General features: G+C 43.1%; 1 protein-coding gene across 7 annotated transcripts in view; it reads left to right on the top strand.

Moving 5' to 3' along the window:
• NUP98 (nucleoporin 98) overlaps window positions 1-19746 on the top strand; it is a 130978-nt gene extending 111232 nt beyond the window's left edge. For 4 of the 7 annotated variants that reach the window (XM_031653235.1, XM_031653231.1, XM_031653233.1 and 1 more), the window contains exons 29-33: window positions 6714-6935; window positions 10063-10304; window positions 14733-14887; window positions 18134-18245; window positions 18373-19746. In XM_031653235.1, the coding sequence (XP_031509095.1) occupies window positions 6714-6935; window positions 10063-10304; window positions 14733-14887; window positions 18134-18245; window positions 18373-18590 (949 nt within the window). In that variant the 3' untranslated portion in view covers window positions 18591-19746. Of the gene's footprint in view, window positions 1-6713; window positions 6936-8241; window positions 8625-10062; window positions 10305-14732; window positions 14888-18133; window positions 18246-18372 lie in introns of those variants that run through there. The other 3 variants (XM_031653234.1, XM_031653238.1, XM_031653236.1) reach the window with 3 other exon arrangements.
• Window positions 19747-27330: the final 7584 nt, after the last annotated feature.

Genomic DNA, 27330 nt, shown 5'->3' with positions numbered 1-27330 from the left:
CAGATACTTATTGACTAGTTTTTTGTTACTATAAATTAGTTTTGCTGGTCTAGAATTTTATGTGGAGATCATACTGTATGTTTCTTGCGCCTAGCTTTTTTGATTCTGCATAATAATTTTGAGATTTTTTTTCATGTTTATATGTATCAAAAGTTAGTTTGGGTTTTTTTTTGGGGGGGAATACATGATTTATATATCTATTCATTTGTTGATGGACAGTTAGGTTTTCTTATTTTTGGCCATTATTGATAAATCTGCTGTGAACATACCCAGAAGTTATTGTATCATTTTATATTCCCACGAATAATGTGTAATATCTCTAGTTGTTCCAAATACTCTTTAAAATTTGGTATTATTAGTTGTTTAAATTTTACCATTTTATTGGACATGTAGTATCTTGGTTTGTGTGTGTATATGTGTATCTGTGTGTACATGTTTATTAAAAAATGCAGGTGGCAGGATGCAGAGGCTCATGCCTGTAATCCTAGCACTTTTGGAGGCCGAGGTGGGTGGATCACGAGGTCAGGAGATTGAGACCATCCTGGCTGACACAGTGAAACCCTGTCTTTACTAAAAATGCAAAATTATCTGGGTGTGGTGGCGGGCACCTGTAGTCCCAGCTACTCTGGAGGTTGAGGCAGGAGAATGGCGTGAACCTGGGAGGCAGAGCTTGCAGTGAGTGGAGATCACGCCACTGCACTCCAGCCTGGGCGACACAGTGAGACTCCGTCTCAAAAAAAAAAAAAAAAAAATGCAGGCAGCCGGGCCCGGTGGCTCACGCCTATAATCCCAGCACTTTGGGAGGCTGAGGCGGGTGGATCACTTGATGTCAGGGAGTCTGAGACCAACCTGGCCAACATGGTGAAACCCTGTCTCTACTAAAAATATGAAAATTAGCCGGGTGTTGTGGTAGGCACCTGTAATCTCAGCTACGTAGGAGGCTGAGGCAGGAGAATCACTTGAACCTGGGAGTTGGAGGTTGCAGTGAGCCAAGATCGCGCCACTACAGTCCAGCCTGGGTGATGAAACAAGACTCTGTCTCAAAAAAAAAAAAAAAAATATTGCAGGCCAGGCATGGTGGCTCATGCTTGTAATCCCAACACTTTGGAAGGCCAAGGCCAGCAGATCATTTGAGCCCAGGAGTTCTAGGCCAGCCTGGGCAATATGGCAAATCCCTGTTTCTACTTAAAAAAAAAAAAAAAAAAAAATTAACAGCATGTGGTGGTGTGTAGTCCCAGCTACTCAGGAGGCTGAGGTGGGAGGATCACCTGAGCATGGGAAGTCAAACCTGCAGTGAGACATGATTGCATCACTGTACTCCAGCCTGGGCAATAGGAGTAAGACCCTGTCTCCAAAAAAGAAAGAAATGCAAGGTGGTTTATGTGTCCAACAATAATATATTAACACATGCTATTATTATTTCTAACCATGTAATTAGAACTATCTCAGAGTTGGTGTTTGGTTTTTTGTTTTTTGGGGGTTTTTTTTGAATCGGATTCTTGCTCAGTTGCCCAGGCTGGAATGCAGTGGTGCGATCTCAGCTCACTACAAGCTCCGCCTCCCGGGTTCACGCCATTCTCCTTCCTTAGCCTCCCGAGTAGCTGGGACTAGAGGCACCCGCCCCCACGCCTAGCTAATTTTTTTGTATTTTTAGTAGAGACAGGGTTTCACCGTGTTAGCCAAGATGGTCTCGATCTCCTGACCTCGTGATCTGCCTGCCTCAACCTCCCAAAGTGCTGGGATTACAGGCATGAGCCACTGCACCCAGCCTTGTTTTGTTTTTAAGACAGGGTTTTGCTCTGTCACCCAGGCTGGTGTGCAGTGGAATGATCATGGCTCACTGCAGTCTCAACCGCCCGGGTTCAGGTGATCCTCTCATCTCAGCCTCACGAGTAGCTGGGGGCTGCAGGAGTGCACTACCATACTCAGCTAATTCTTGTATTTTTTGTAGAGACAAGATTTTGCCACATCGCCCAGGCTGGTCTCAAGCGCCTGGGCTCAAGCGATCCACCTGCCCTGGCCTCCTAAAGTACTGGGATTACAGGTGTCAGCCACTGCATGCAGCAGAGATGTCTTCTTACATTACCTTAGAAATACTTAAAGTTTTTGGGGTTGTTTTTCTCTAGTCACACAAATAGCTCATCTCATTTCAAATCTTTAATGTGATTTATTTTAAATACACGATATTTAAATATATATATAATTCTTTTTTTTTTTTTTTTTTTTGAGACAGAGTCTCTCTCTGTCGCCCAGTCTAGAGTGCAGTGGCGCAATCTTGCCTCACTGCAACCTCTGCCTTCCAGGTTCAAGCGATTCTCCTGCCTCAGCCTCCTGAGTAGCTGGGGTTACAGGCATGCGCCACAAAGCCCAGCTAATTTTTGTATTTTTAGTAGAAACGGGATTTTGCCATGTTGGCCAGGCTGGTCTTGAACTCCTGACCTCAAGTGATCCTCCCGCCTCAGCCTCCCAAAGTGCTGGGATTACAGGTGTGAGCCATTGCACCTGACCAGTATTTAACTGTATTAATCATCTAGTAGTAAAATGTAACTAAAATTTACTATTTTAACCATTTTAAGCATACCGTTCAGTGGTATTAAGTACATTCACGTTGTTATACAATCATCACCACTCTCTCCAGAACTTTTTTCATCTTCCCATACTGGAAATTCTCATTGTTTCAGTTGCATTTCCCTAATGTCTAATGATGTTGAGCACTTTGTCATGTGCTTATTTACCGTCTGTACATCTTTGCTAAAATGTCTATTACAGGCATGAGCCACTGCACCCAGCCTTGTTTTGTTAGCCAAGGTGGTCTCGATCTCCTGACCTCGTGATCCACCCGCCTTGGCCTCCCAAAGCGCTTGAGATTACAGGCGTGAGCCACCGCACCTGGCCTAAAGTCACAAAATTTATTAGCATCAAGTTATTAATAACATTTCCTTGTTAACCATTTTAAATATCTGTAGGATCTTTAACAACATCTCTTTCCTTTTGATACTGGTAATTTGTATTCAATAATTGTGTCCTCTTTCTTTCTTGGTTGGTCTACCTAGAGTTTAGCAATCATATTGACCTTTTCAAAGAACCACCTTCTGGCTTCATTGGTTATCTCTATTGTTTATCCAGCTCGTAATGGATTACAAACCTAAATTTCAACTTAACTATAAACCTTCTAGAAGAAAACAAAGCAGAAAATTTTTGCAACTGTAGGTTAGGCAGAAGATTTCTTAAGTGGACACTAAATACACAATTCATAAGAGAAAAAGATTGGTAAATTGGACTTCAACAAAATTTCAGAACTGCTTCTTATAGAAAGACTATTAAGAGAATGAAAAGGTAAACCATTGATTGGGAGAAAATACTTACAATTTGTAGATCTGACAGAAAACTTGTATCCAAGAATACATCAAGAACTCTGAAAATTCAGTAATAAGAAAGGCCAGGTATGGTGTGTCATGCCTGTATTATCCCAGCAGTTTGTGAGGCTGAAGTGGGATGATCACTTGAGCCCAGGAGTTCAAGACCAGCCTGGGCAATATAATGAGATCCCATGTCTATGAAAAAAAATTTCTTATGTCGGGTGGGCATGGTGGCATGCACTTGTAGTCCTAGCTACTTAGGAGGCTGAAGTGAGAGGATCGCTTGAGCCCAGGAGGTTGAGGTTACAATTGAGTCATTATTATTATTATTATTATTATTATTATTATTATTATTATTATTTTGAGATGGAGTCTCACTCTGTCAGAGTGCAGTGGTGTGATCTCACCTCACCACAACCTCTGCTTCCTGGGTTCAAGCAATTCTTGTGCCTCAGCCTCCTGAGTAGCCAGGAATACAGGCATACACTACCAATTTTTGTAGTTTTAGTAGAGACAAGAGTTTCACCATCTTGGCCAGGCTGGTCTCGAACTCCTGACCTCAAGTGATCCGCCCACCTCAGCCTTCCAGTGTGTTGGGATTACAGGCGTGAGCCACTGCACCCTGCTGTGTTTATTTTCTTGATCGTGATGGTGCCTTTACAGGTGTCTACGTTTTTTTTTTTTTTTTTTGAGACGGAGTCTTGCTCTGTCGCCCAGGCTGGAGTGCAGTGGCCGGATCTCAGCTCACTGCAAGCTCCGCCTCCCGGGTTTACGCCATTCTCCTGCCTCAGCCTCCCGAGTAGCTGGGACTACAGGCGCCTGCCACCTCGCCCGGCTAAGTTTTTGTATTTTTAGTAGAGACGGGGTTTCACTGTGTTAGCCAGGATGGTCTCAATCTCCTGACCTCGTGATCCGCCCGTCTCGGCCTCCCAAAGTGCTGGGATTACAGGCTTGAGCCACCGTGCCCGGCCTACATATGTTAAAGCTCATCAAAATTGTGTACTCTAGATATGTGCAGTTTTAAATATGTCAAAGAGAGAAAGAAAAGGATACTTCAAAATATCAGAAATGGATAGAGAAACCAAAGCCAGAATGGGATAGTAAATGTATTCTTGGTCTCTTGAAATGTATAATTAGTATGACTAAAACCTTTAGATAAAATTTGCACCTTCTCTTTCAAAAATTTTCCAGAATTCTGGATTTGGTTGAAAAGGTCGTGCTGTTGGTGATATTCCTGGAGTCTGCTTTAAGGTTGTCAAAGTGGCCAGTGCCTCTCTTTTGGCCCTGTACAAAGGCAAGAAGGAAAGACCAAGATCATAAATTTTAATGGTGAAAACACTGTAGTAACAGTGCTGGGATTACAGACGTGAGCCACCGCGCCCAGCCCAGCCAATTAATTTAAATAAAATTTAAAATTTATTTACTCATTGACTGTAGCTACATCTTGGTAAAGATGGAGTTTCACCATGTTGGCCAGGCTGGTCTCAAACTCCTGCCCTCAGGTGAGCCACTGGGCCAGGCCTTAGTTTTCTTTTTTAGACAGAGTTTTCCTCTAGTCACCTAGACTGGAGTGCAGTGGCATGATCTTGGCTCACTGCAACCTCTGCCTCCTGGGTTCAAGCGATTCTCCTGCCTCAGCCTCCCTAGTAGCTGGGATTGTAGGTGCCTGTCACCATGCCCAGCTAATTTTTGTATTTTTAGTAGAGATGGTGTTTCACCATATAGGCCATGCTGGTCTCAAGCTCCTGACCTTAGGTGATCCACCTGCCTCGGGTTCCTGAAGTGCTGGGTTTACAGGTGTGAGCCACCACGCCCGGTCCTGTTGCTACATTTTAAATATTTACTAGCCACAGGTAGCTAGTGGCTTTCAAATTGGTCAAGGCACAATGTTTTGTTCAATAGCACTGATGTAGGAAACCTTTACTCATTACATAGGGAGGTGTAAGGCAGTTGTAAGATGTCTGAGATCTTGGGTGATCTCAGTTAGTTTACTGCTTTGTAATCCAATCCTCAGATCTATAAAACTTTCAGGTGTGGGATCTAACTAAGTTTATACTTGGTAGTATAAACTACATATGTGAATTGCAAGCTAGTATGTGAATTAATAGTAGTATAAACTACATATGTGAATTGCAAGCTAATAACTTTTTATATCAACTGGTTTGGGACCATTGAAATCCCTGGGCTCTGGCGGGCGTGATGGCTCAAGCCTGTAATCCCAACACTTTGGGAGGCGAGGCGGGCGGATCAGTCAGGAGGTCCCGAGACCATCCTGGCTGACAGGTGAAACCCGTCTCTACTAAAATACAAAAAACTAGCGAGGCGAGGTGGCCGAGGCCCTGTAGTCCCAGCTCCGGAGGCTGAGGCAGGAGGGCCAGGGAACCGGGGAGGAGCTTGCAGTGAAGCCAAGATCCTGCTGCACTCCAGCCTGGGCGGCAGGCGAGACTCTGTCTCAAAAAAAAAAATCCCTGGGCTCCCAGCAGAAGAAAAATACAAAATTATCTGCAGGACACTTTGAAAACCATGAGACACCTGAAAGGACCTGCTATATAAAAAATAATAGGTATCTACTGGAAGCCAAAAGGTAAAATATGCAGCTCTAGAGGCTAATTGTTAATGAAGACTAATTAGCTGTTCAAACAGGAAAATTAGCATCCAGTAACTGCAGATTATACAGCAATCTGAAAGATAATAAGTAGTTGTATTTTTTACATGGTTAAGAAAAGTAGAGGCCGAGCGTGGCTTCTGCTTGTAATCAAGCACTTTGGGAGGCTAGGGCGGTGAATCCACGAGGTCAGGAGATAGAAACCATCCTGGCTAACACGGTGAAACCCAGTCTCTATTAAAATATAAAAAAATTAGCCAGGCATGGTGGCAGGTGCCTGTAGTCCCAGCTACTCGGGAGGCTGAGGCAGGAGAATGGCATGAACCCAGGAGGCAGAGCTTGCAGTGAGCAGAGATCTTGCCCCTGCACTCCAACCTGGGCAACAGAGCAAGACTCCATCTCAAAAAAAAAAAAAAAAAAGGTAATGACATTATAATGAAGGAATGGAAGGGTGAGAACTGTGAAGACTCCCTATATCAGGATGGTAAAATGCATACGCCAAACCATTACCAGCAAACCTGTTAGATCACACAGCCTTAGAAGAGAAGGTGCCTTGTTTCTTTGTAGGATCTAAAGTCTGGCTGAACCCAGAGATAGATTGATAAAACATAGGCTTGGAGGGAGAGAAGGCCTATAATGCCTTTTACCCTCAGATTCTTTTATTGTCTTAGACATAAGCAGAACAGTTGACATATCAATACAGGCCGTCTCCTGGCTGTGTATTTTGACTCTCAACACATTCTTTGCAGACATTATGATCTCAACCAGCTGCTGGAGCCTCGAAGCATAACAGCAGATCCTTTGGACTACCGCCTAAGCTGGCACTTGTGGGAAGTGCTGAGGGCTCTTAACTACACCCATCTCTCAGCGCAGTGTGAAGGTGTGCTACAGGCCAGTTATGCTGGCCAGCTGGAAAGTGAGGGACTCTGGGAGTGGGCCATCTTTGTCCTCCTGCACATTGACAACTCATGGTGAGTGAGAAGCCATTGAACCCACTGGGTACATCTAGCACTACAGGGCAATTCCAAAGGAATGACAGTCTTTTACGGTTCAGTTTAGCAAGTAATTGTGTAGAATGTGTGTTAGATCCAGCATTGTGATAAACCTCAAGATAGTTAAACCCTTAGCCCAGACTGTTTCTGTATTCATGTAAACCAGTTAAAACTGAGACTTCCTTTGATTAAGTGCCAAATTGTAATATTTATCACAAAGTCTCTCAGCAGACTGAGAAAAAAAGATCTCTGTGAACTGCATTGATCAGAGAAATTCTTTCTAGAGGTGTAAGAGTCAAAGAACCTGTAAAATTGGAATAGGAAATAATGAAGTGGAAATGAGAGGATATGCCCAGATGGAACAATAGCATTATGCCTGGGCCAAAGAACTAGTCATTTAATTTCAGATCAGAACTATTCTCCTCATTGTGGACTCTTTTCTGAATCCCAGATTCAGGTGAATGTGGCATTTTTAGGAATTACACAGAAATAGTGTTGGCTGAGCTGCCTCAGTGACTCCATGGCAGTGATGTAATGGGTTAGCAAAAAGGTCCCTGCTTTTTCTCCATCCACTGGCTTGCTTTTTCTCTGGTCATCCCTTGTCACCAACCTACCCCTTAAGCTTGATAGTATTGTGTTTATTCACACAGCCTTGTGCTGAGGTATATATGTTTTAGTTCTCTGTCCTTAAAAAAAGTGGAGAAGTGCCTCTTCACTACAGTTTGAACAAGATAAGTGGAGATTTTTGTTAATGACAGCAGTATGGTATTATAGTAATTACAAAAAATGAACATTTATGTAGTACTTGAAGTGCTTTTACACGTTTATATTCTACACCATATATATTAACTGTTTTATGTTCATTGTGACTTATAAGATAGACACTCTTATTATCTCTGTTTTACAGATCAGTAACCCAAGACACAGAGCTTAACTTTTGTCCAAGGTCACACAGCTAGTAAATGACAGAGTGAGGTTTCCAACTTTCATCCAGAGTCTGTACTCTTATCACTATGCTACACTATTGTGTTACGTGGTGTGGAGGGAAATTGGGTCTAAATTCTAGATCTACCACGTACTTACTTTGACATAGGGTAAAGCTGACTTTTGACTTGGGATAAAGATACTCTCTAACTCTCTAAGCCTTTTTTTTTTTTTTTGGCCTGTAGAAGCATAACATTAGTTTCTATTTAAAGGTGATTGTGAAATTAAAAGAGTAAAAGTATAAAGCATCTGGGATTGTCTTCTCATTAAGCAATTTCTCTTTCTTCTTCCCCCTTAACAGGCAATGAAATGACCCCAGGCTATTTTTTTAAGTTTATTTAAACACAGTCATAAAGGATTTCACATGGTAAAAGACTGGCTGATAGGATGACTAATGTTTCAGAGTTGACTGTGAAGAAGCAGATTTTGTTTCCTGAAAAAGAATATAAAAAAGGAGGCAGTTGTGATGACAGTGGAAGTCATTGAAAAGCCTAGGAATTCAGAAGAGAGTTCACAATGAGGAGAATAGTTTTGATCTGAAATTAAATGACTAGTTATTTGGCCCAGATATAAAAGGACTCTCCTTAAAGGGGCTTTGATGTAGAGGTAGAGAAAGAATGAATTAGGAAGGCTGACGGCTTGAGAGAAGAAACAAAGACCTAGGAGAGACATTACCTTTTTTTTTGTTTTGTTTTGTTTTTTTTTTTGAGACGGAGTCTCGCTCTGTCGCCCAGGCTGGATTGCAGTGGCCGGATCTCGGCTCACTGCAAGCTCCGCCTCCCGGGTTCACGCCATTCTCCTGCCTCAGCCTCCGGAGTAGCTGGGACTACAGGCGCCCGCCACCACGCCCGGCTAGTTTTTTGTATCTTTTAGTAGAGACGGGGTTTCATCGTGTTAGCCAGGATGGTCTCGATCTCCTGACCTCGTGATCCGCCCGTCTCGGCCTCCCAAAGTGCTGGGATTACAGGCTTGAGCCACCGCGCCCGACCCGACATTACCTTTTAAAGCTACTTTTGTATGCTTGTACTGACCATGTGGGAGAAAGGGAGGGGAGAAGTTTGGGAACTAACTTAAGAGGATTGCTCTATGGAACATAATTCTCCCATTCTAGTCCTAGTCTAGATCTTCTAGGTGGTGGCAAGGAAATGTTGTTACTAGATGGGAAATAAGAAATCCCAGTTGGGGGAAGCATTTTCTGGGGAGTGGGAAGCCACCCCTAGATTTGGATTTTTTTATTTTTTATTTATTTATTTTTCTCACCCAGGCATGAGCCACTGCACCCGGCCGAGCCCCAACTTTTTGAACATGAAAATACTTTAGTTTATTTTTTAAAATTAATGCTATGTTTTTTGTTTGTTTGTTTTTGAGACGAAGTTTCGCTCTTGTCATCCAGGCTGCAGTGCAATGGCGAGATCTCAGCTCACTGCAACCTCTGCCTCCCTGGTTCAAGCGATTCTCCTGCCTCAGCTTCCCGAGTAGCTGGGATTACAGACGCCCACCATCATGCCTAGCTAATTTTTTTTTTTTTTTTTTTTTAAATCAGAGACAGGATTTCACCATGTTGGCCAGGCTGGTCTTGAACTCCTGACCTCATGTGATCCACCTACCTCGACCTCCCAAAGTGTGGGGATTACAGACGTGAGGTACCGTGCCTGGCCAATGCTGTTATTTTTAAAAATTAATACTTGTGTGATCACTTTTGATTTTTTTAGTGAAGCTTAAAGCGACCAACACCCATAGTTTAGGCCAGGTGTGGTGGCTTATGCCTGTAATCCTAGCACTTTGGGATCACCTGAGGTTGGGAGTTCCAGATCAGCCTGACCAACATGGAGAAACCCTGCCTCTACTGAAAATACAAAATTAGCCGAGTGTGGTGGCACATGCCTGTAGTCCCAGCTACTTTGGAGGCTGAGGCAGGAGAATCACTTGAACCTGGGAGGCGGAATTTGCGGTGAGCCAAGATCAGCCGTTGCACTCCAGCCTAGGCAACAAGAGTGAAACTCCATCAAAAAAAAAACGACCTGCAGTTGAAGAGACTGCCCCAAGGGCCACTCTAAGCTGCCTGGGGCAGCCTTCTCCATGAATGAGGATGGGATTTATTCTAGCTTATCTCTCCCTATAGCGTACGTGAGAAGGCTGTTCGAGAGCTGCTTACCCGGCACTGCCAGCTTTTGGAGACCCCTGAATCTTGGGCTAAAGAGACTTTCCTTACCCAGAAGCTCTGTGTACCTGCCGAATGGATTCATGAGGCCAAAGCTGTACGAGCACACATGGAATCTGACAAGCACTTAGAGGCCCTCTGTTTATTTAAGGCTGGGCACTGGAACCGCTGCCACAAGCTCATCATCCGACACTTAGCTTCTGGTGAGTGCTGGGTCCCTCCCACATCTCCTGGAATCACCTCAAATTCTACCAGCCTCTGAACCTCCATAATGGGGTAAGACTGGAAATAAGACTCAACATAGGACATGGCCATCTTGAATCAAATCACACTTTGCAAGAGCTCTCTGCAGAAGAGGCTTAGCCAGGATAAGGCGCTAGAGGAGCAGGAGTAGATAGCAATACTGTTATCATTTCCCAGAAATACCCTTGATGTGTGCTAATATTATTAAGCTCTTTGTTTACTTATGAGAATTTTCTCCAACAACACCAGAAATAATCTTCTTAAGGACCTGAAACTAGAAATTCTTCACATTTTCCATTGGAGAATTTCAGAATACAGGCATACCTCATTTTGTTGTACTTTGCGGATACTACATTTTTTACAAATTAAAGGTTTGGAAAACTCTGCACAGAGCAAGTATATTAGCACCATTTTTCCAACATATGCTTGCTTCATGTCTATCTCTGTTTCACGTTTTGGTGGTTCTCACATTATTTCAGACTTTTTCTTTGTTTTTTTTTTCTTTTTTTTTTTTTTGAGACAGAGTCTTGCTCTGTCGCCCAGGCTGGAGTGCAGTGGCACGATCTCAGCTCATTGCAACCTCTGCTTCCCAGATTCAAGCAATTCTCCTGCCTCAGCCTCCCAAGTAGCTGGGATTACAGGTGCCCGCCACCACATCCGGCTAATTTTTTTGTATTTTTAGTAGAGACAGCGTTTCACCATGTTAGCAAGGGTGGTCTCGATCTCCTGACCTCGTGATCTGCCCACCTCAGCCTCCCAAAGTGCTGGGATTACAGGCGTGAACCACCACGCCCAGCCCCTTTTTCATTGTTATATCTGTTACGGTGATCTGTGATTAGCAGTCTTTGATGTTGCTGTTTTGTTTTCGTTGCCACCAACTGCTTCCATTTAAGATGGTCAGCTGATGAATATGCATTTTCTGGCTGCTCCATCAACTGGCCATCCCCATCTCTTTCCCTCTGTTCGGGCCTTCCTATTTCCTAAGACCCAACAATAGTGAAATTAGGCCAGTTAATAACCCTACAATGGCCTCTAAATGTTCAAATGAAAGGAAGAGTGGCACAACTCTAACTTTAAACAAAAGCTTGAAGTGAGAAGCATGTTGAAAGCCAAGATAGGCCAAAAGATAAGCCTCTTTGCCAAACAGCCAAGTTGTGTTAAAGGAAAGTTCTTAAACGAAATTCAAAGTGTACTCCAGTGAACACACAAATGATATGAAAGTGAAACAGCTTTCTGGCTGATGTGGAGAAAGTTTCTGTGGTCTGGATAGATGCAACCAGCCCCAACATTCCCTTAAGCAAAAGCCTAATCTCCCTTCAGTTCCGTGAAGGCTGAGAGAGATGAGGAAGCTGCAGAAGAAAAGTTTGAAGCTAGCAGAAGTTGCTTCATGGAATTTAAGGAAAGAAGCTGTCTTTCCATCGTATTAAAGTGCAAGGTGAAGCAGCAAGTGCTGATGGAGAGCAAATTATCCAGAAGATCTAGCTAAGATCATTGATGAAGATGGCTACACTAAACAACGGATTTTCAGTGTAGATGAAACTGCCATCTGTTGAAAGAAGATGCCACCAAGGATTTTCATAGCTAGAGAAGAGAAGTCAATGCCTGGCTTCAAAGCTTCAAAGGACAAGTTAACTCTCTCTTTAGGGCTAATTCAGCTGGTGATGTTAAGTAGAAGCCAATGCTCATTTACCATTCTAAAAATCCTAGGGCTTTTAAGAATTATGCTGAATCTACTCTGCCTGTGCTCTATAAATGGAAAAACAAAGCCTGGATGACAGCACATCTGTTTTTTTTGTGTGTGTGTGTGTTTTGTTTTGTTTTTTTTCTTGAGACAGAGTCTTGCTCAGTCGCCCAGGCTGGAGTGCAGTGGTACAATCTCGGCTCACTGCAAGCTCCGCCTCCTGGGTTCACGCCATTCTCCTGCCTCAGCCTCCCTAGTAACTGGGACCACAGGCACCCACCACCACGCCCGGCTAATTTTTTTTGTATTTTTAGTAGAGACGGGGTTTCACCATGCTAGCCAGGATGGTCTCGATCTCCTGACCTCGTGATCCACCCGCCTTGGCCTCCCAAAGTGCTGGGATTACAGGTGTGAGCCACCACGCCTGGCCAGCAAATCTATTTCTAGCTCAGTTTACTGAATACTTTAAGCCCATTGTTGAAACCTGCTCAGAAAGAGAAAAATATTTCTTTCAAAATATTACTGCTCATTGATGATGTACCTAGTCAGCCAAGAGCTCTGATGGAGATGTAAAAGGAGGATTAATGTTGTTTTCATGCCTGCTAACACATCTACTGTGCAACTCATGGGCCAAGGAGTAATTCAACTTTCAAGCCTTATATTTAAGAAATACATTTCATAAGACTATAGCTGCCATGTAGATAGTGATTCCTCTGATGGATCTGGGAAAGTAAATGAAAACCTTCTGGAAAGGATTCACCATTGTAGATGTATTTGTGGGTCAGGTATGGTGGCTCATACCTGTAATCCCTGCACTTTGGGAGGCAAAGGCAGGCAGATTGCTTGAGCTCCAGGAGTTCGAGACCAGCCTGGGCAACGTAGTGAAACCCAATCTCTACAAAAAATACAAAAATTAGCTGAGCATGGTGGCGTGTGCCTATATTCCCAGCTGTTTGGGAGGCTGAGATTGGAGGATCACCTGAGCCTAGGGAGGTTGAATCTGCAGTGAGCCATGACCATGCCAGTGTACTCCTGCCTGGACAACACCGTGAGACCCTGTCTGGGGTGGATGGTGGGAGAGGAACATTTGTGATTGGCCAGGCATGGTGTTATATGCCTGTAATTTCAGCTACTGAGGCAGGAGTACTGCTTGAGCCCAGGAGGTTGAGGCTGCAGTGAGCCATGATCACACCACTGTACTCCAGCCTGGGTGACAGGGAGATCCTGTCTTAAAAGAAAAATAAAAAAAAAAAGAACATTTGGGGCCAGGTATGGTGGCTCACACCTGTAATTCCAGCACTTTGTGGGGTCAAGATGAGCAGATCTCTTGAGATCAGTAGTTCGAGATCAGGTTGGGCAACATGGTGAAACCCCATCTACACCAAAAATAGAAAAAATCGTCCGGGCCTGGTGGCACATACCTGTGGTCCCAGCTATTCAGGAGGCTGAGGTGGGAGGGAGGATCACTTGAGCCTGTGAGGCAGAGGTTGCAGTGAGCCAAGATCGCACCACAGTACTCCAGCCTGAGTGAGAGAGCGAGACTGCAACTAAAAAACACAAAAAACAGGCCGGGCGCGGTGGCTCAAGCCTGTAATCCCAGCACTTTGGGAGGCCGAGACGGGCGGATCACGAGGTCAGGAGATCGAGACCATCCTGGCTAACACGGTGAAACCCCGTCTCTATTAAGAAATACAAAAAACTAGCCGGGCGAGGTGGCGGGCGCCTGTAGTCCCAGCTACTCGGGAGGCTGAGGCCGGAGAATGGCGTGAACCCGGGAGGCGGAGCTTGCAGGGACGGGGGGACCCAGCAACTAGCACACCAAAATGGGTGAAAGAGAGAGGCCCCGAAAAAAAAAAAAAAAAAAAAAAAAAAAAAAACACAAAAAACATTTGTGATTCGTGGAAGGAGATCACAATATCAACATTAAATAACAGGAGTATGGAAGACATTGAATCCAGCGCTCATGGATGAGTTTGAAGGGTTCAAGACTTTAGTGGGGGAAGTACCTGCAGATGTGATGGAAACAGCAGGATAACTAGAATTAGAAATAGAGCATTAAGATGTGACTGAACTGGTGTCACTCATGAGGAGTTTGCTTTGTAGACAAAGTGGTTTCTTGAGATGGAATCTACTCCTAGTGAAGATACTGTGAACATTGTTGAAATGCCAGCAAAGGATTTGGAATATTACTTAAGCTTAGTTGATGAAGCAGCAGCTGGGTTTGAGAGAAGTGACTTCAGTTATCTTATTTTAAGAAATTAGCATAGCCATCCCAACCTTCAGCAGCCAACACCCTGATCATTCAGCAGCCATCAGCATCAAGGAAACACCCTCCGCCAGCAGAAAGATGACTTGCTGAAGGCTCAAGTGATTAACATTTTTAGCAATAAAAGATTTTTAAATTAAGGTATGTATATTGGTTTTTTAGACATAATGCTGTTGCACAGTTAATAAGTGACAATAGTATAGTGTAAACATAACTTTTATATGCACTGGAAAACCAAAAAATTTGTGATTTTATTGTGATACTTGCTTTATTGTGGTGGTCTGAAATGGAACCCACAGTATCTCTGAGGTATGCCTGCTTTTAATTCTGAAGTCCAGCCAACATTATTTCTCCTTCCTTTATGTCTTCCTGCCATGTCTTCTGTACTTTTGGAAACTATGCACTTGTGCAGACGTTGTGCTTAATATTTTGTTTCTTCAGATGCCATCATTAATGAGAACTATGACTACCTGAAGGGGTTCTTGGAAGACCTCGCACCTCCAGAGCGCAGCAGCCTAATTCAGGATTGGGAAACATCTGGGCTTGTTTACCTGGACTATATTAGAGTAATTGAAATGCTCCACCATATACAGCAGGTACCTGAGATCCTCAAACTGCTGTCTGATTTTCCTTTTCTCAGGCCCTTAAATCTTTAGAGACCTCACAAGGCTTTAGTATACATTTGAGAACACATTGACAGAGATAGCACTGTCAAAGCAGGCATCTTGCTGAGGCTCATTTGATATAACCGTTTGAGAGCTGTTTCGAAACTTAAAAACACTTCTTTATGTTGATTACCAACTAGTATGTTCAATAGACATTCCTGAGACTTGTCTATAGACAGTCCCTTCCCCTTGTTCAGCTCTAGTTTGAGTGAGAAGCCCAAAGATGAAAGATAAAGTAAGAATGGAGATTTGGTGAGGATTGCTGTTTCACACATCATTTGGCATGTTTTAAAATTGCAAATACGGACCGGGCACGGTGGCTCAAGCCTGTAATCCCAGCACTTTGGGAGGCCAAGACGGGCGGATCACGAGGTCAGGAGATCGAGACCATCCTGGCTAACACAGTGAAACCCTGTCTCTACTAAAAAATACAAAAAAACTAGCCGGGCGAGGTGGCGGGCACCTGTAGTCCCAGCTACTCAGGAGGCTGAAGCAGGAGAATGGCGTAAACCCGGGAGGCGGAGCTTGCAGTGAGCCAAGAGCCGGCCACTGCACTCCAGCCTGGAGGACAGAGTGAGACTCTGTCTCAAAAAAAAAAAAAAAATTGCAAATATGGTTTTTAAAGTCTTCATTAAAATGTCTTGGGGTCAATCTTTTTTTTTTTTTTTTTTTTTTTTTTTTTTTTTTAAAGGAGTCTTGCTGTGTCATCCAGGCTGGAGTGCAGTGGTGTGATCGTGGCTCACTGCAATGTCTGCCTCCCGGTCTCAAGTGATGTTCATGCCTCAGCCTCCCAAATAGCTGGGACTATAGGGTGTGTGTCACCACACCCAGATAATTTTTATATTTTTAGTAGAGATGGTGTTTCACCACACTGGCCAGGCTGGTCTTAAATTCCTGGCCTCAAGTGATTGGCCCACCTTGGCCTCCCAAGGTGCTGGGATTACAGGCATGAGCTACTGCACCCAGTCTTAAGGTCAGTCTTTGTAGTTGTAAAATGAGTCTCCACTGCTTGCTTATGGTGCAGAAACCAAACTCATTATAATAAATACAGGATTCAAGTCCTTTTAGAGGCTTTTACGTTTCTTGCCTTACTCCTACCAATCTTATTCCACATTCCAGCCTTGCTGGCCTGCTGTGCTCACACTAAATTACTTCTGGTGTTTCTGACAAACCATATTATGTTCCACACTTTACCTAGCACACTGAAACTCATCCTTTAAGATCTAGATTGCTGTTACCCCTACTTCTCCCTGCTTTTCCCCCAGAGATATAATTGCACTTTCTTACTACCAGGATACTTAGTACATTATTCTACTAGTGCACCTGTCAGACCATGTTGTATTTACTTATTCGTATTTCAAGGTTGCTATAAGCCCCTTTTGGGAAGGTCTTTTAAGGTTACAGGCAATAGAGTATAGAGGTTAACAGCTCAAGTTCTGGAATCAGACTCATAGATTCGATTTGTGGCTTCCAAATTCAATGGCTATGTAATCTTGAACAAGTTAACTACCTCCTTTGTCTCCATCTGAAAGAGAAAGGTGAGTGGGGTAGACAGTAGTACAAATTACAGCTCATATCTGACAGATTTTCACAAAGATTAAACCAAATCTACATAAAGTGTTTAACGTAGTACCTTTCATGTACTCAATGCTTTTTTTTTTTTTTTCTTTTTTTTGAGGCAGAGTTTTGCTCTGTCACCCAGGCTGGAGGGCAGTGGCACAATCTCAGCTCACTGCATCGTCCATCTCCCAGCTTCAAACAATTCTGCCTCAGCCTCCCCAGTAGCTGGGATTACAGGCTACAGGCGTGTGCCACCATGCCCAGCCTTTTTTTTTTTTTTTAGTAGAGACAGGGTTTCACCATGTTGGCCAGTCTGGTCTCAAACTCCTGACCTTAGCCTCCACTAAATGCTTAATAATTGTTACCTGTTATTATCCTCATCAAAGTTCCAACTCCTAGTACAGCACCTGACACATAATAGGCGTAATTCAATGTTTGCTGTACTTTTCATATGAATCAAGAGCATCATTTCTAAATAATCACTTGAAGAAACCACTTTCTCATTGAATATTCAGTAATTCACACAACTATTATGGAGAACTCACTGTGTGCCAAGCACTGTAGTGGGTTTGGGGAATATAAAAGTAAACAGTATGTGTTCTGCCCTTACCAAAATAATGATTTTGTGGGGGGGATATATACAAGTAAAGCAGCAGTTACTGTAGCTTCATAAGTATAGGGGTTAAGCAAAGAGAACTATCAATGTGCCAGCACATAGCTGGATGTGGTGGTGCGTGACTGTAATCCTAGCATTTTGGGAGGCTGAGGCAGGAGGGTTGCTTGAGACCAGCCTGAGCAACATAGCGAGACCCCCCTTTAAAAAAAAAAAAAGCCTGTGTTACATAAAACCTCTCTAGTATTGGCTTGTTCTGCTTTTCCCCCTTACCCCACATGTCACCATGTAAATCTCCTTTGAATTCTCACCTTTGGGAGTTTTAGCTGTCTTCTCTTTGCCTGGAAAGCTAAGCTCTCTCCTTGTAATTCAGGTCTCGACTTAAATATGACCTCCTTGAAGAAGCCTCTCTTGGTCCTCCAGTCTCAAGTAGCTATCCAGTTTCTCTCTGCAACATCCACCTGTTTAAATTATCTACATGGCTTGTGATTTTTCAGGATGTATTACTGTTTCATGTTTTCTTATTTAGTTTCTGTCAGTTTCATGAGAGCAAATAATTTGTCTTGCTCTTGATCCTCCTGCCGCCTGCACCCAGCTTTTTTGGTGTTTTAGAAAAGGCTATAAACTTGGAGTCAGGGGACCTAAATTAAATGTTGGTTCAGGCTGCATTTTTTACTTCCTGTGTGCTCTTAAGAAGTCATACCAACTCTCTGAACCCAGTTTATCTTGATTTTTGGTGCTGTATTATTAAAGCTTGCTGTATCGTTCGGGATCTCAAGACTTTCCTAGTCCAAGGCTGTGTACACTATGTTACCTTCCTCTTGTCTATTACTGCATAATTAGTGCCTTGTCCTCCACTAGATGGTGGTGGCTTGACCCTGTGTCATCTTGGATTTTCCCCTCCCTCACCTCACTGTTGTTTCGAGGTTTTGTATAGAGTCTTTAGGTGGTATTGAGTGATAGGAACTCCCCTTGGATTAATTGACTTCTCTGCTTCTTTGTAGGTGGATTGCTCAGGTTATGACCTGGAGCAGTTACACATCAAAGTGACTTCACTGTGCAGTCGCATAGAGCAGATTCAGTGTTACAATGCTAAAGATCGCCTAGCTCAGTCAGGTAAGCCTCTAATCTCCTCACTTTTTCTGCCTTCTTGCTTCCTGTTTTTATCTTACACCCCACCCTCAGTGCCTGCCACCGTTCTCTAGACCCATGCTCAGTGCTTAACTCTAGTTTTTCTCTCTAGACATGGCCAAACGTGTAGCCAACCTGCTGCGGGTGGTGCTGAGTCTGCATCATGCTCCTGATAGAACCTCCGACTCAACACCAGACCCTCAGCGAGTCCCTTTGCGCCTCTTGGCTCCCCACATTGGCCGGCTCCCCATGCCTGAGGACTATGCCATGGACGAACTGCGCAGCCTTACCCAGTCCTATCTGCGAGAACTCGCTGTTGGGAGCCTGTGAGCCCCAGACTCTTTGCATCACACTCACATGCCCGTTCACACTCACCACACAGAGGTTCCCTGCCTTGTTTGGATTGGCACTGTTTGCCATTCTCTGGGTTGGCTATGGCATCTACCCTCCTTCCCTGCTGCCACAAGCAGCATCCTCCAGTTGTTCAGGGCTTTTCTTAATACTAAACATAGCATAAGGGCTTCTGGAACCCAGAAGAGGAGACAATTCTCTTTTTACCATCCTCAAGACCAGTGTTTTTCCTTTTAATAAATGGTCAATAAAGCTCCTTTGGCAGAATCCCCCAAAGAACCAGGGAATCCTTTTTCACCCCTAGCCATTCTGGATCTTGTGACCCTCCATGCCAACCAGCTACCCTACTCCTACCCTGGCCCTTTTATACTAGGACTCCTTAGGAGGAGTGAGACAGGTGGTAATGGATCCTTAACAGGTGAACTATCCACAGAAGGAAGAGGGATCCGTCTCTTAAGTAATTGGTTAGTTAACACTGAATTTTGGAGGCAGAGGAGGGTTGGCCTGAGTTAGGAAACAGAATGGGATCTTTCTGACACACTTAGGGCAGAAGTGAATGCCTGCCATGGAGGGATTGATCTTCAGAGCTTCTTTTGTTCCTGCCTTTAGTGTTCCATGAACACCATACCTTTGCTACTACTATGTGCAGGAGCCCTTGGTCATATGTGACATGTCTATGGGAAGCTCCCAGAATTTGTTTTGGTCCCTGGTTTTCAGTCATCTTGCTGAGAGTCTGTCTGGATTTGCCTGAAGAGTTTGGATAAAAAATGGCAGGTTGGGTAACCCTCCCTGTTCATCCCATGTTAGCTCTAAAGCATTTTCCACCCTCCATCATCCCTTCCAGAAGCAAACCATGACTGAGGCAGGCATGGAGTTGGGCGTTAGGGGCAGGCAGAGGGCCTTTGCTACACTGCTGACAGCTATAGGGAGCCCCAGGTAATGGCATGAGATAGCTGGTGTTAGGGCTGTCTCAGGCAATATGGCCACACCTGGGTCTTTATGCATGAAGATTATGTAAAGGTTTTTATTAAAAATATATATATATGTATAAATAAATGATCTAGATATTTTCCTCTTTTTCTGAAGTTACTTTCTTAAAAAATAAATAAATAAAATGTTTATAGCATTCCTGGTATTGGTTTTCCCTTTGTATTTTTGAGCCTTCTTGCCCTGAGGATCTTTATGATGGCCTTGTTTGATTTAGCCTGTTTTTGAATTTGCCTTCTAAATGGAGACAGGCCTTGGGTTAAAGAGAGAACAATTTGGTGCTAAACTGAGAGATAGATTAGCCCAAAGGCTAGATTTATAAGGGGAGATTTAGGGGCAAGGGAGTTGATTATTGATTAATACTGATTGCTATACATATATTTATACACATAGATTTCCAGGTCTCAAATTGCCCAATAGAATATACCATTCAAAGCCTCCTCACTCTTCTACTGTAGTGGTGTTGTTTTTAAACCTTGAGTGACGCTTCACCTTTCTAAGTCGGATTCCCTTTTGTAAAGGGGATAATGATCCCTGATGTTTCTTCACATAGGGCTGTTTTCAAGAGGAATCAATTGAGTAGCATGAGTACTATTCCAGATCTTATTTTGATTTGTCAAGCTGAAGATATGAGCAAATTCCCATTAAGATTAGAACAAAGACTTCTGAGACTTTGAGGAATTCAGGGATGAGAAAGCATAGTGGGTCAGCTCTGTGGCTGAAACTTCCATTTAACTTAGACACCTCAGAAGAAGGGTTACTCAGCTGGAATCCCCTCCACTACTGACTCAATATGTGATCCTGAGTGAGTCACAGAACTTAGTTGGACTTTCCGACCTGGTTTCCTTACCAGAGGAATGTTTCAAAAAGTGAGTATGCTGTAGAAATGGTTAGCTCTTAGCAGTGTTAGGAATTGTGGGCCAAGAGTGTTCGCTGACACCTGTAATCCACTTTGGGAGACCAAGGTGGGAGGATTGCTTGAGGCCAGGAGTTCAAGACCACACCAGGTAACATGAAAAGACTCTCTCTAAAATAGTTGAGTATGGTGGTGTGTGTGCATAGTCCCAGCTACTCAAGAGGCTATGGCAAGAGGATCGCATGAGCCCAGGAGTTGAAGGCTGCAGCGAGCCATGATTGTGCCACTGCACTCCAGCCTGGGCAACAGAGCAAGAAAAAAAGGTTCTAAATCAAAGGTTTATCATAGAAGCCATGTTGCATAAAAGAGAATATCAACTTCCAGTTCAAGATAAGGGTGATGAACAATGAACAATCTCCTTTTTTTTTTTTTTGAGATGGAGTCTCGATCTGTCCTCCAGGCTGGAGTGCAGTGGCGCAATCTTGGCTCTCTGCAAGCTCCACCTCCCGGGTTCACGCCATTCTCCTGCCTCAGCCTCCCGAGTAGCGAGGACCACAGGTGCCCGCCACCACGCCCGGCTAATTTTTTTTTTTTTTTTTTTTGTATTTTTAGTAGAGACGGGGTTTCACTATGTTAGCCAGGATGATCTCGATCTCCTGACCTCGTGATCCGTCCACCTCAGCCTCCCAAAGTGCTGGGATTACAGATGTGAGCCACTGCACCCGGCCTGAACAATCTTAATCTTTTTTTTTTTTTTTTTTGAGACGGAGTCTCGCTGTGTCGCCCAGGCTGGAGTGCAGTGGCTGGATCTCAGCTCACTGCAAGCTCCGCCTCCTGGGTTCACGCCATTCTCCTGCCTCAGCCTCCCGAGTAACTGGGACTACAGGTGCCCGCCACCTCGCCCGGCTAGTTTTTTGTATTTTTTAGTAGAGACGGGGTTTCACCGGGTTAGCCAGGATGGTCTCGATCTCCTGACCTCGTGATCCGCCCATCTCGGCCTCCCAAAGTGCTGGGATTACAGGCTTGAGCCACCGTGCCCGGCCTAACAATCTTAATCTTCTACATCCCAAAATCCTGTTGAAATAGTAAAAAAAAGTTTTAATTTCAAAAAAAGTTCTCAAAAACATAAAACAGGAACCAGTTACCTCAACATTCGATAGATCTGTGGAGTCTACAACATTCAAATAACTTATTTTCTCAACAGAACCCTGAAATAATTCCAAAATCAAAGTTAACAGAGGTCTGGAGAATTAAATTTTGGAATAGTTGAGCAAAGGCCTGCAGAGTATCTGCTCTTTTTAGATGTTTCATCTTTAGCTCAGTTTTGTTAATTTGTAATTCCAGAAAATTGTTCCAGATTTTTTTGTTATTCAAATAACCAGTCCTTAGACTTATTAATCAATTTTACTGGAGTTCTGTATGGTAATCTATTAATTTCTGCTTTAAATGTTCATTTCTTAGACTTCTTAAGGATTTGTTTAAACCTTGGTTGGGCACGATGGCTCACGCCTGTAATCCCAGCACCTTGGGAGGGTGAGGAGGGAGAATCCCTTGAGCCCAGGAGTTTAAGACCAGCCTGGGCAACATAGGGAGACCTCGTCTCTTAAAAAATGAACAAAAATTACCTGGGTGGTGTGCACCTTTAGTTCCAGCTACTCAGGAGGCTGAGGTGGGAGGATGGCTTGAGCTCTGGAGGCAGAGGTTGCAGTGAACTGTGATTGCATCACTGCACTCCAACCTGGGCAACAGAGCCAGACCTTGTCTTTTTTTAACCTCTCTATGCCTAGTGTTTCATTTCATTATTAAGCTAGTGGGAGTAACCTATATCCTACTACTCAAGATCATTGCCAAGGTCTGATTTTTCACACACAAAAAATTTGCAACCTCTGGCACAAATGGGTTTAAACAATGGTTTATTATAGTTGAGTTTTGTGAGGATTCTTTATAGATTCTGTATTTGAGTCCTTTGTTGAATATGATTTTGAAATATTTTCTCCCAATCTCTAGCTTGTCTTTTCATTCTGTTACAGTGCCTTTGCAATCTGGGTCTCGCTCTGTCACCTAAGATGGGCTGTAATAGCACGATGATCATAGCTCACTGAAGCCTCAAACTCTTGGGCTCAAGGGATCCTCCTGCCTCAGCCTACCAAATAGCTACAGATGTACACCACCATGCCTGGCTCACTTTTTATGTTTTTGTAGAGACAGGGTGTCCCTATGTTCTGTGTTGCCCTGCCCAGGCTGGTCTCCAACTCCTAGGCTCAAGCAATTCTCCCTCCTTGGCCTCCCAAAGTACTGGAATTACAGATCTGAGCCACTGCGCCTGGCCTGTTTCCTAATCTCTTTATTTTTGTCTCCTTGGTTTGTATTCTAGGTAATTTTTTCAGATCTATCTTGGAATTCATTGGTTATCTCTCTTCAGCTATGTCTAATCTGCTGTTTTAATTTTTATATTATTAATTTTAGTAAGGTAGTATTAAATCACATTACACATACACTTTGTTGTTTTTTGTTTTTTTTTTTTTTTTTTGAGACAAGGTCTCACTCTGTCACCCAGGCTGCAGTGCAGTCTCACGATCACTATTTTGTTTTTAAAAGAGGCAGTGTAGTTTAGAAAGGAATGGTCTCCTTAACCCAGCTATATGTTCAAATGCCAGGTCCACTGTTCTATGCTATGGGATCTTAGGTAAATTATTCCTGTGTCTCAGTTACCTCATTTGTAAAATAGAAACAATAATATCTTCCTTGGCCAGGTGCGGTGGCTCAACACCTGTAATCCTAGCACTTTGGGAGGCCGGGGCGGCCTTATCATGAGGTCAGGAGATCAAGATGATCCTGGCTAACACGGTGAAACCCCATCTCTACTAAAAATACAAAAACAAAATTAGCCAGGCATGGTGGCAGTCACCTGTAGTCCCAGCTCCTCGGGAGGCTGAGTCAGGAGAATGGCGTGAACCCGGGAAGTGGAGCTTGCAGTGAGCTGAGATCATGCCACTGCACTCCAGCCTGGGTGACAGAGCGAGACTCCGTCTCAAAATAATAATAATAATAATAATATCTTCCTTAAAGGGTGTTGTGAAAATCATGAATTAACTATTCAAATTATCATTATCTAACATTCCAGTGCCTGTGATCTCTCTCTTATTTCTTTTTTTTTTTTTTTTTTTTTTTTGAGACTGAGTCTGGCTCTGTCGCCCAGGCTGGAGTGCGGTGGCCGGGTCTCAGCTCACTGCAAGCTCCGCCTCCCGGGTTCCCGCCATTCTCCTGCCTCAGCCTCCCGAGTAGCTGGGACCACAGGCGCCCGCCACTTCGCCCGGCTAGTTTTTTGTATTTTTTAGTAGAGACGGGGTTTCACCGTGTTAGCCAGGATGGTCTCGATCTCCTGACCTCGTGATCCGCCCGTCTCGGCCTCCCAAAGTGCTGGGATTACAGGCTTGAGCCACCGCGCCCGGCCCTCTTTCTTATTTCTGCAGTTGTTTTCTTTTTTCCGCTAACTCTAACTCATGATGGATTATGAACTTTTGTTAACAGGTTTATTGAGATATAATTCACATATCATACATTTACCCATTTAATGTATGCAATTATTTTTGCTATATTCTCAGAGTTGTGCAATAATCACAGTTGGTTTTAGAACATTTTCGTCATTGTCCCAGAAAAACCCTGAAGGCTTTAGCCGTCATCTGTCAATCTTCCTAGCCCTAGATAACCACTAATCTACTTCCTGTTTCTATAGATTTGCCAATTCTGGACATTTCATATAAAGGGAATCATACAATATGTGGTCTTGTGACTGACTGACTTTAACTTAGCATAATATTTCAAGGTTCTTCCATGTTGTAGCATGTGTCAGTACTGTGTTACTTTAAATGGCCATAAATTCCATTTTATGGATATATGACGTATGACTTTTTTTTTTCTTTTAGAAATGGGATATTTCCATGTTGCCCAGGATGGAGTACAGTGGCTATTTCTCAGGCATGATCATAGTGCAGTATAGCCTGAAACTCTTGGGCTCAAGCAGTCCTCCTCTCTCAGCCTCCTGAGTAGCTGGGACTACAGGTATACACCACTGCACCTGGCTTAACATGTTTTTTTATACATTCATCAGTTGAATGACATTTTTATTGTTTCCATTTCGTGTCCACTATGAATAATGCTGGTATGAACATTCATATACAAGTTTTTGTGTAGACACATGTTTTTATTTGTCTGGGGTATACACCTAGAAGTGAAACTGCTGGAACATATGGTAACTCTAAGCAAAACTTTTCCAAAGTGGTTGCACAATATTACATTCTCACCATCAATGTATGAGGATTCTGATTTCTCCAAATCTTCACCAACACTCATTATGTACTATTTTGATTGCAGCCATCCTAGTGGATCTGAAGAAGTATCTAATTGTTTTAATTTGCATTTCTCTGATGCTATGGTCTGAATGTTTGTACCCCACACCATGCCTCCAAATTCATATATTGAAACCAAATCACAAATGTGATGGTGTTAGGAGGTGGGACCTTTGGGAGATGATTAGTCATGAGGGTGGACTTCATGAATGAAATTTTTTCCTTATGAAAGAGACTCCAGAGAGCTGCCTTGCCCCTCCCACCACGAGAGGACACAGCAAGAAGGTGCCATCTATGAATTGAGAAACCAGCTGTCACTGGAAACTGATCTTGGACTTTTCAGCCTTCAAAAAAATGGTATTTTGTTATAGCCGACAGAATGGACTAAGACACCTGATGACGAATGATGTTAAACATCTCTTTTTATTCTCATTGGCTACTTATGTATCTTCTTTTGAGGAACACGTATTCAAATTATTTACCAATTTAAAACATTTGTAGCATTTTAAAAATGGAGATATAGGCTGGGTGTGGTGACTCATGCCTGTAATCCCAGCACTTTTGGGAGGCCAAAGTGGGCAGATCACTTGAGGCCAGGAGTTCGAGACCAGCCTGGCCAACAAGGTAAATCCCTGTCTCTACTAAAAATACAAAAACTAGCCGGATGTGGTGGCACATGCCTGTAATCCCAGCTACTCAGGAAGCTGAGGCAGGAGAATCACTTGAACCTGGGAGGCAGAGGTTGCAGTAAGCCGAGACCGTGCCTTTGTACTCCAGCCTGGGAGACACAGTGAGGCTCTGTATCAAAAAAAAAAAAAAAAAAAAAAAAAAAGATATTTCACATAACATAAAGTTCACCATTTTACAATGTACTTACACTACCATGGTTTTTCGTATATTCATTATTGTGCAACCAACACCAGTAATTTCAAGAGATTTTTGGCCAGGTGTGGTGGCTCACACCTGTAATCCCAACACTTTGGGAGGCTGAGGCAGGTGGATCTCTTGAGCCCAGCAGTTCGAGAGCTGCCTAGGTGAAACCCCGTCCCTACAAAAAATAAAATAATTTTAAAAAAATTAGCTGGGCATGGCAGTGTGTGCCTGTAGTCCCAGCTACTCGGGAGGCTGAGGAGGAGGAGGATTGCTTGAGCTTGGGAGGCGGAGGTTACAGTGAGCTGAGATTGCACCACTGCACTCCAGCCTGGGTGACAGAGTGAGATCCTGTCTCAAAAAAAAAGACATTTTCATTCCCACCCAAACTCCGTATCGGCAATTATTCCCAATTCCCCTCCACCCCCATTCCCTGGGAACCAATAACCTATGTGCTTTCTCTATGAGTTTGCCTATTCTGGACATTTCATATAAGTGAAATCACAGTATGTGGACTTCTGTATCTGGCTTATTCACTTAGTATGTTTTCAAGATTCATCCATGTTGTATCATGTCAAAGTACTTCAATAGATTTTTTATGGCTGAAGAATACTCCATTGTAGCAGTAATCTACATTTTGTTTATCCATTAATCAGCTGATGCTATCTTCTTTGCTGTGTATCTTTTGTCCATATTTTTAGTCGGATTATTTCTTATTGTTGAGGTTTGCTTTGCTTTTTTAGAGACAGGGTCTCACTATGTTGCCCAAGCTGGACTCAAACTCCTGGGCTCAAGCGATCCTCCTGCCTCACCCTCTTCAGTAGCTGGGACTAAAGGGGACACCACTGCATCTGGCTTATTGTTGAATTTTAAGGGTTCTTTAATATTTTGGATACAAGATGTTTTATTGCATATGTGTTGTATAAATATTTTATTACAATATGTGGCTTGTCTTTTCATCATCTTAACAGTGTCTTTTGCAGAGCAGAAGTTTTAAATTTTAATAAAGTCCAACTTACCAATTTTTTCTTTCATGGATTGTGCTTTTACTGTTGTATCTAAAACGTCATTGCCAAAGCCAAGGTCACCTAGATTTTCTCCTATATCATCTTCTAGAAGTTTTGTAGTTTTGCATTTTATGTTTATATCTATGATTCATTTTGAGTCAATTTTTGTGAAAATGTAAAATCTATGTCTAGTTCCAATTTCTTTTCTTTTTTTTTTTTTTTTTGGCTTATGGATATCTAGTTGTTCCAACACCACTTGTTGAAAAGACCATCCTTTCTCCATTGAATTGCCTTTGGTCCTTCGTCAAAGATCAGTTGAGATCTGTTTCCAAGCTCTCTATTCTGTTCCATTGATCCGTGTGTTAATTCTTTTGCCAATACCACACTGTCTTGATTACCGTAGCTTTATAGTAATTTTTGAAGTTGGGTAGTGTAGTGTCAGTTCTCCAATTTTCCTCCTCTTCAGTGTTACTATTCCAGGTCTTTTCATTTTCCTTGTAAACTTTAGAATTAGTTTGTTGATAACCACAAAATAATTTGCTGTGATTTTGATTAAGATTGCATTGAGACTGGGTGCAGTGGCTCATGCCTGTAATCCCAGCACTTTGGGAGGCCAAGGCAGGAAGATCATGAGGTCAGGAGTTTGAGAC

This window comes from Papio anubis, chromosome 12, assembly GCF_008728515.1.
Source record: "Papio anubis isolate 15944 chromosome 12, Panubis1.0, whole genome shotgun sequence".
Classification (NCBI taxonomy): domain Eukaryota; kingdom Metazoa; phylum Chordata; class Mammalia; order Primates; family Cercopithecidae; genus Papio; species Papio anubis.
Note: the sequence above shows the minus strand (reverse complement) of the source record. Positions and strands in the feature narration are given on the sequence as shown.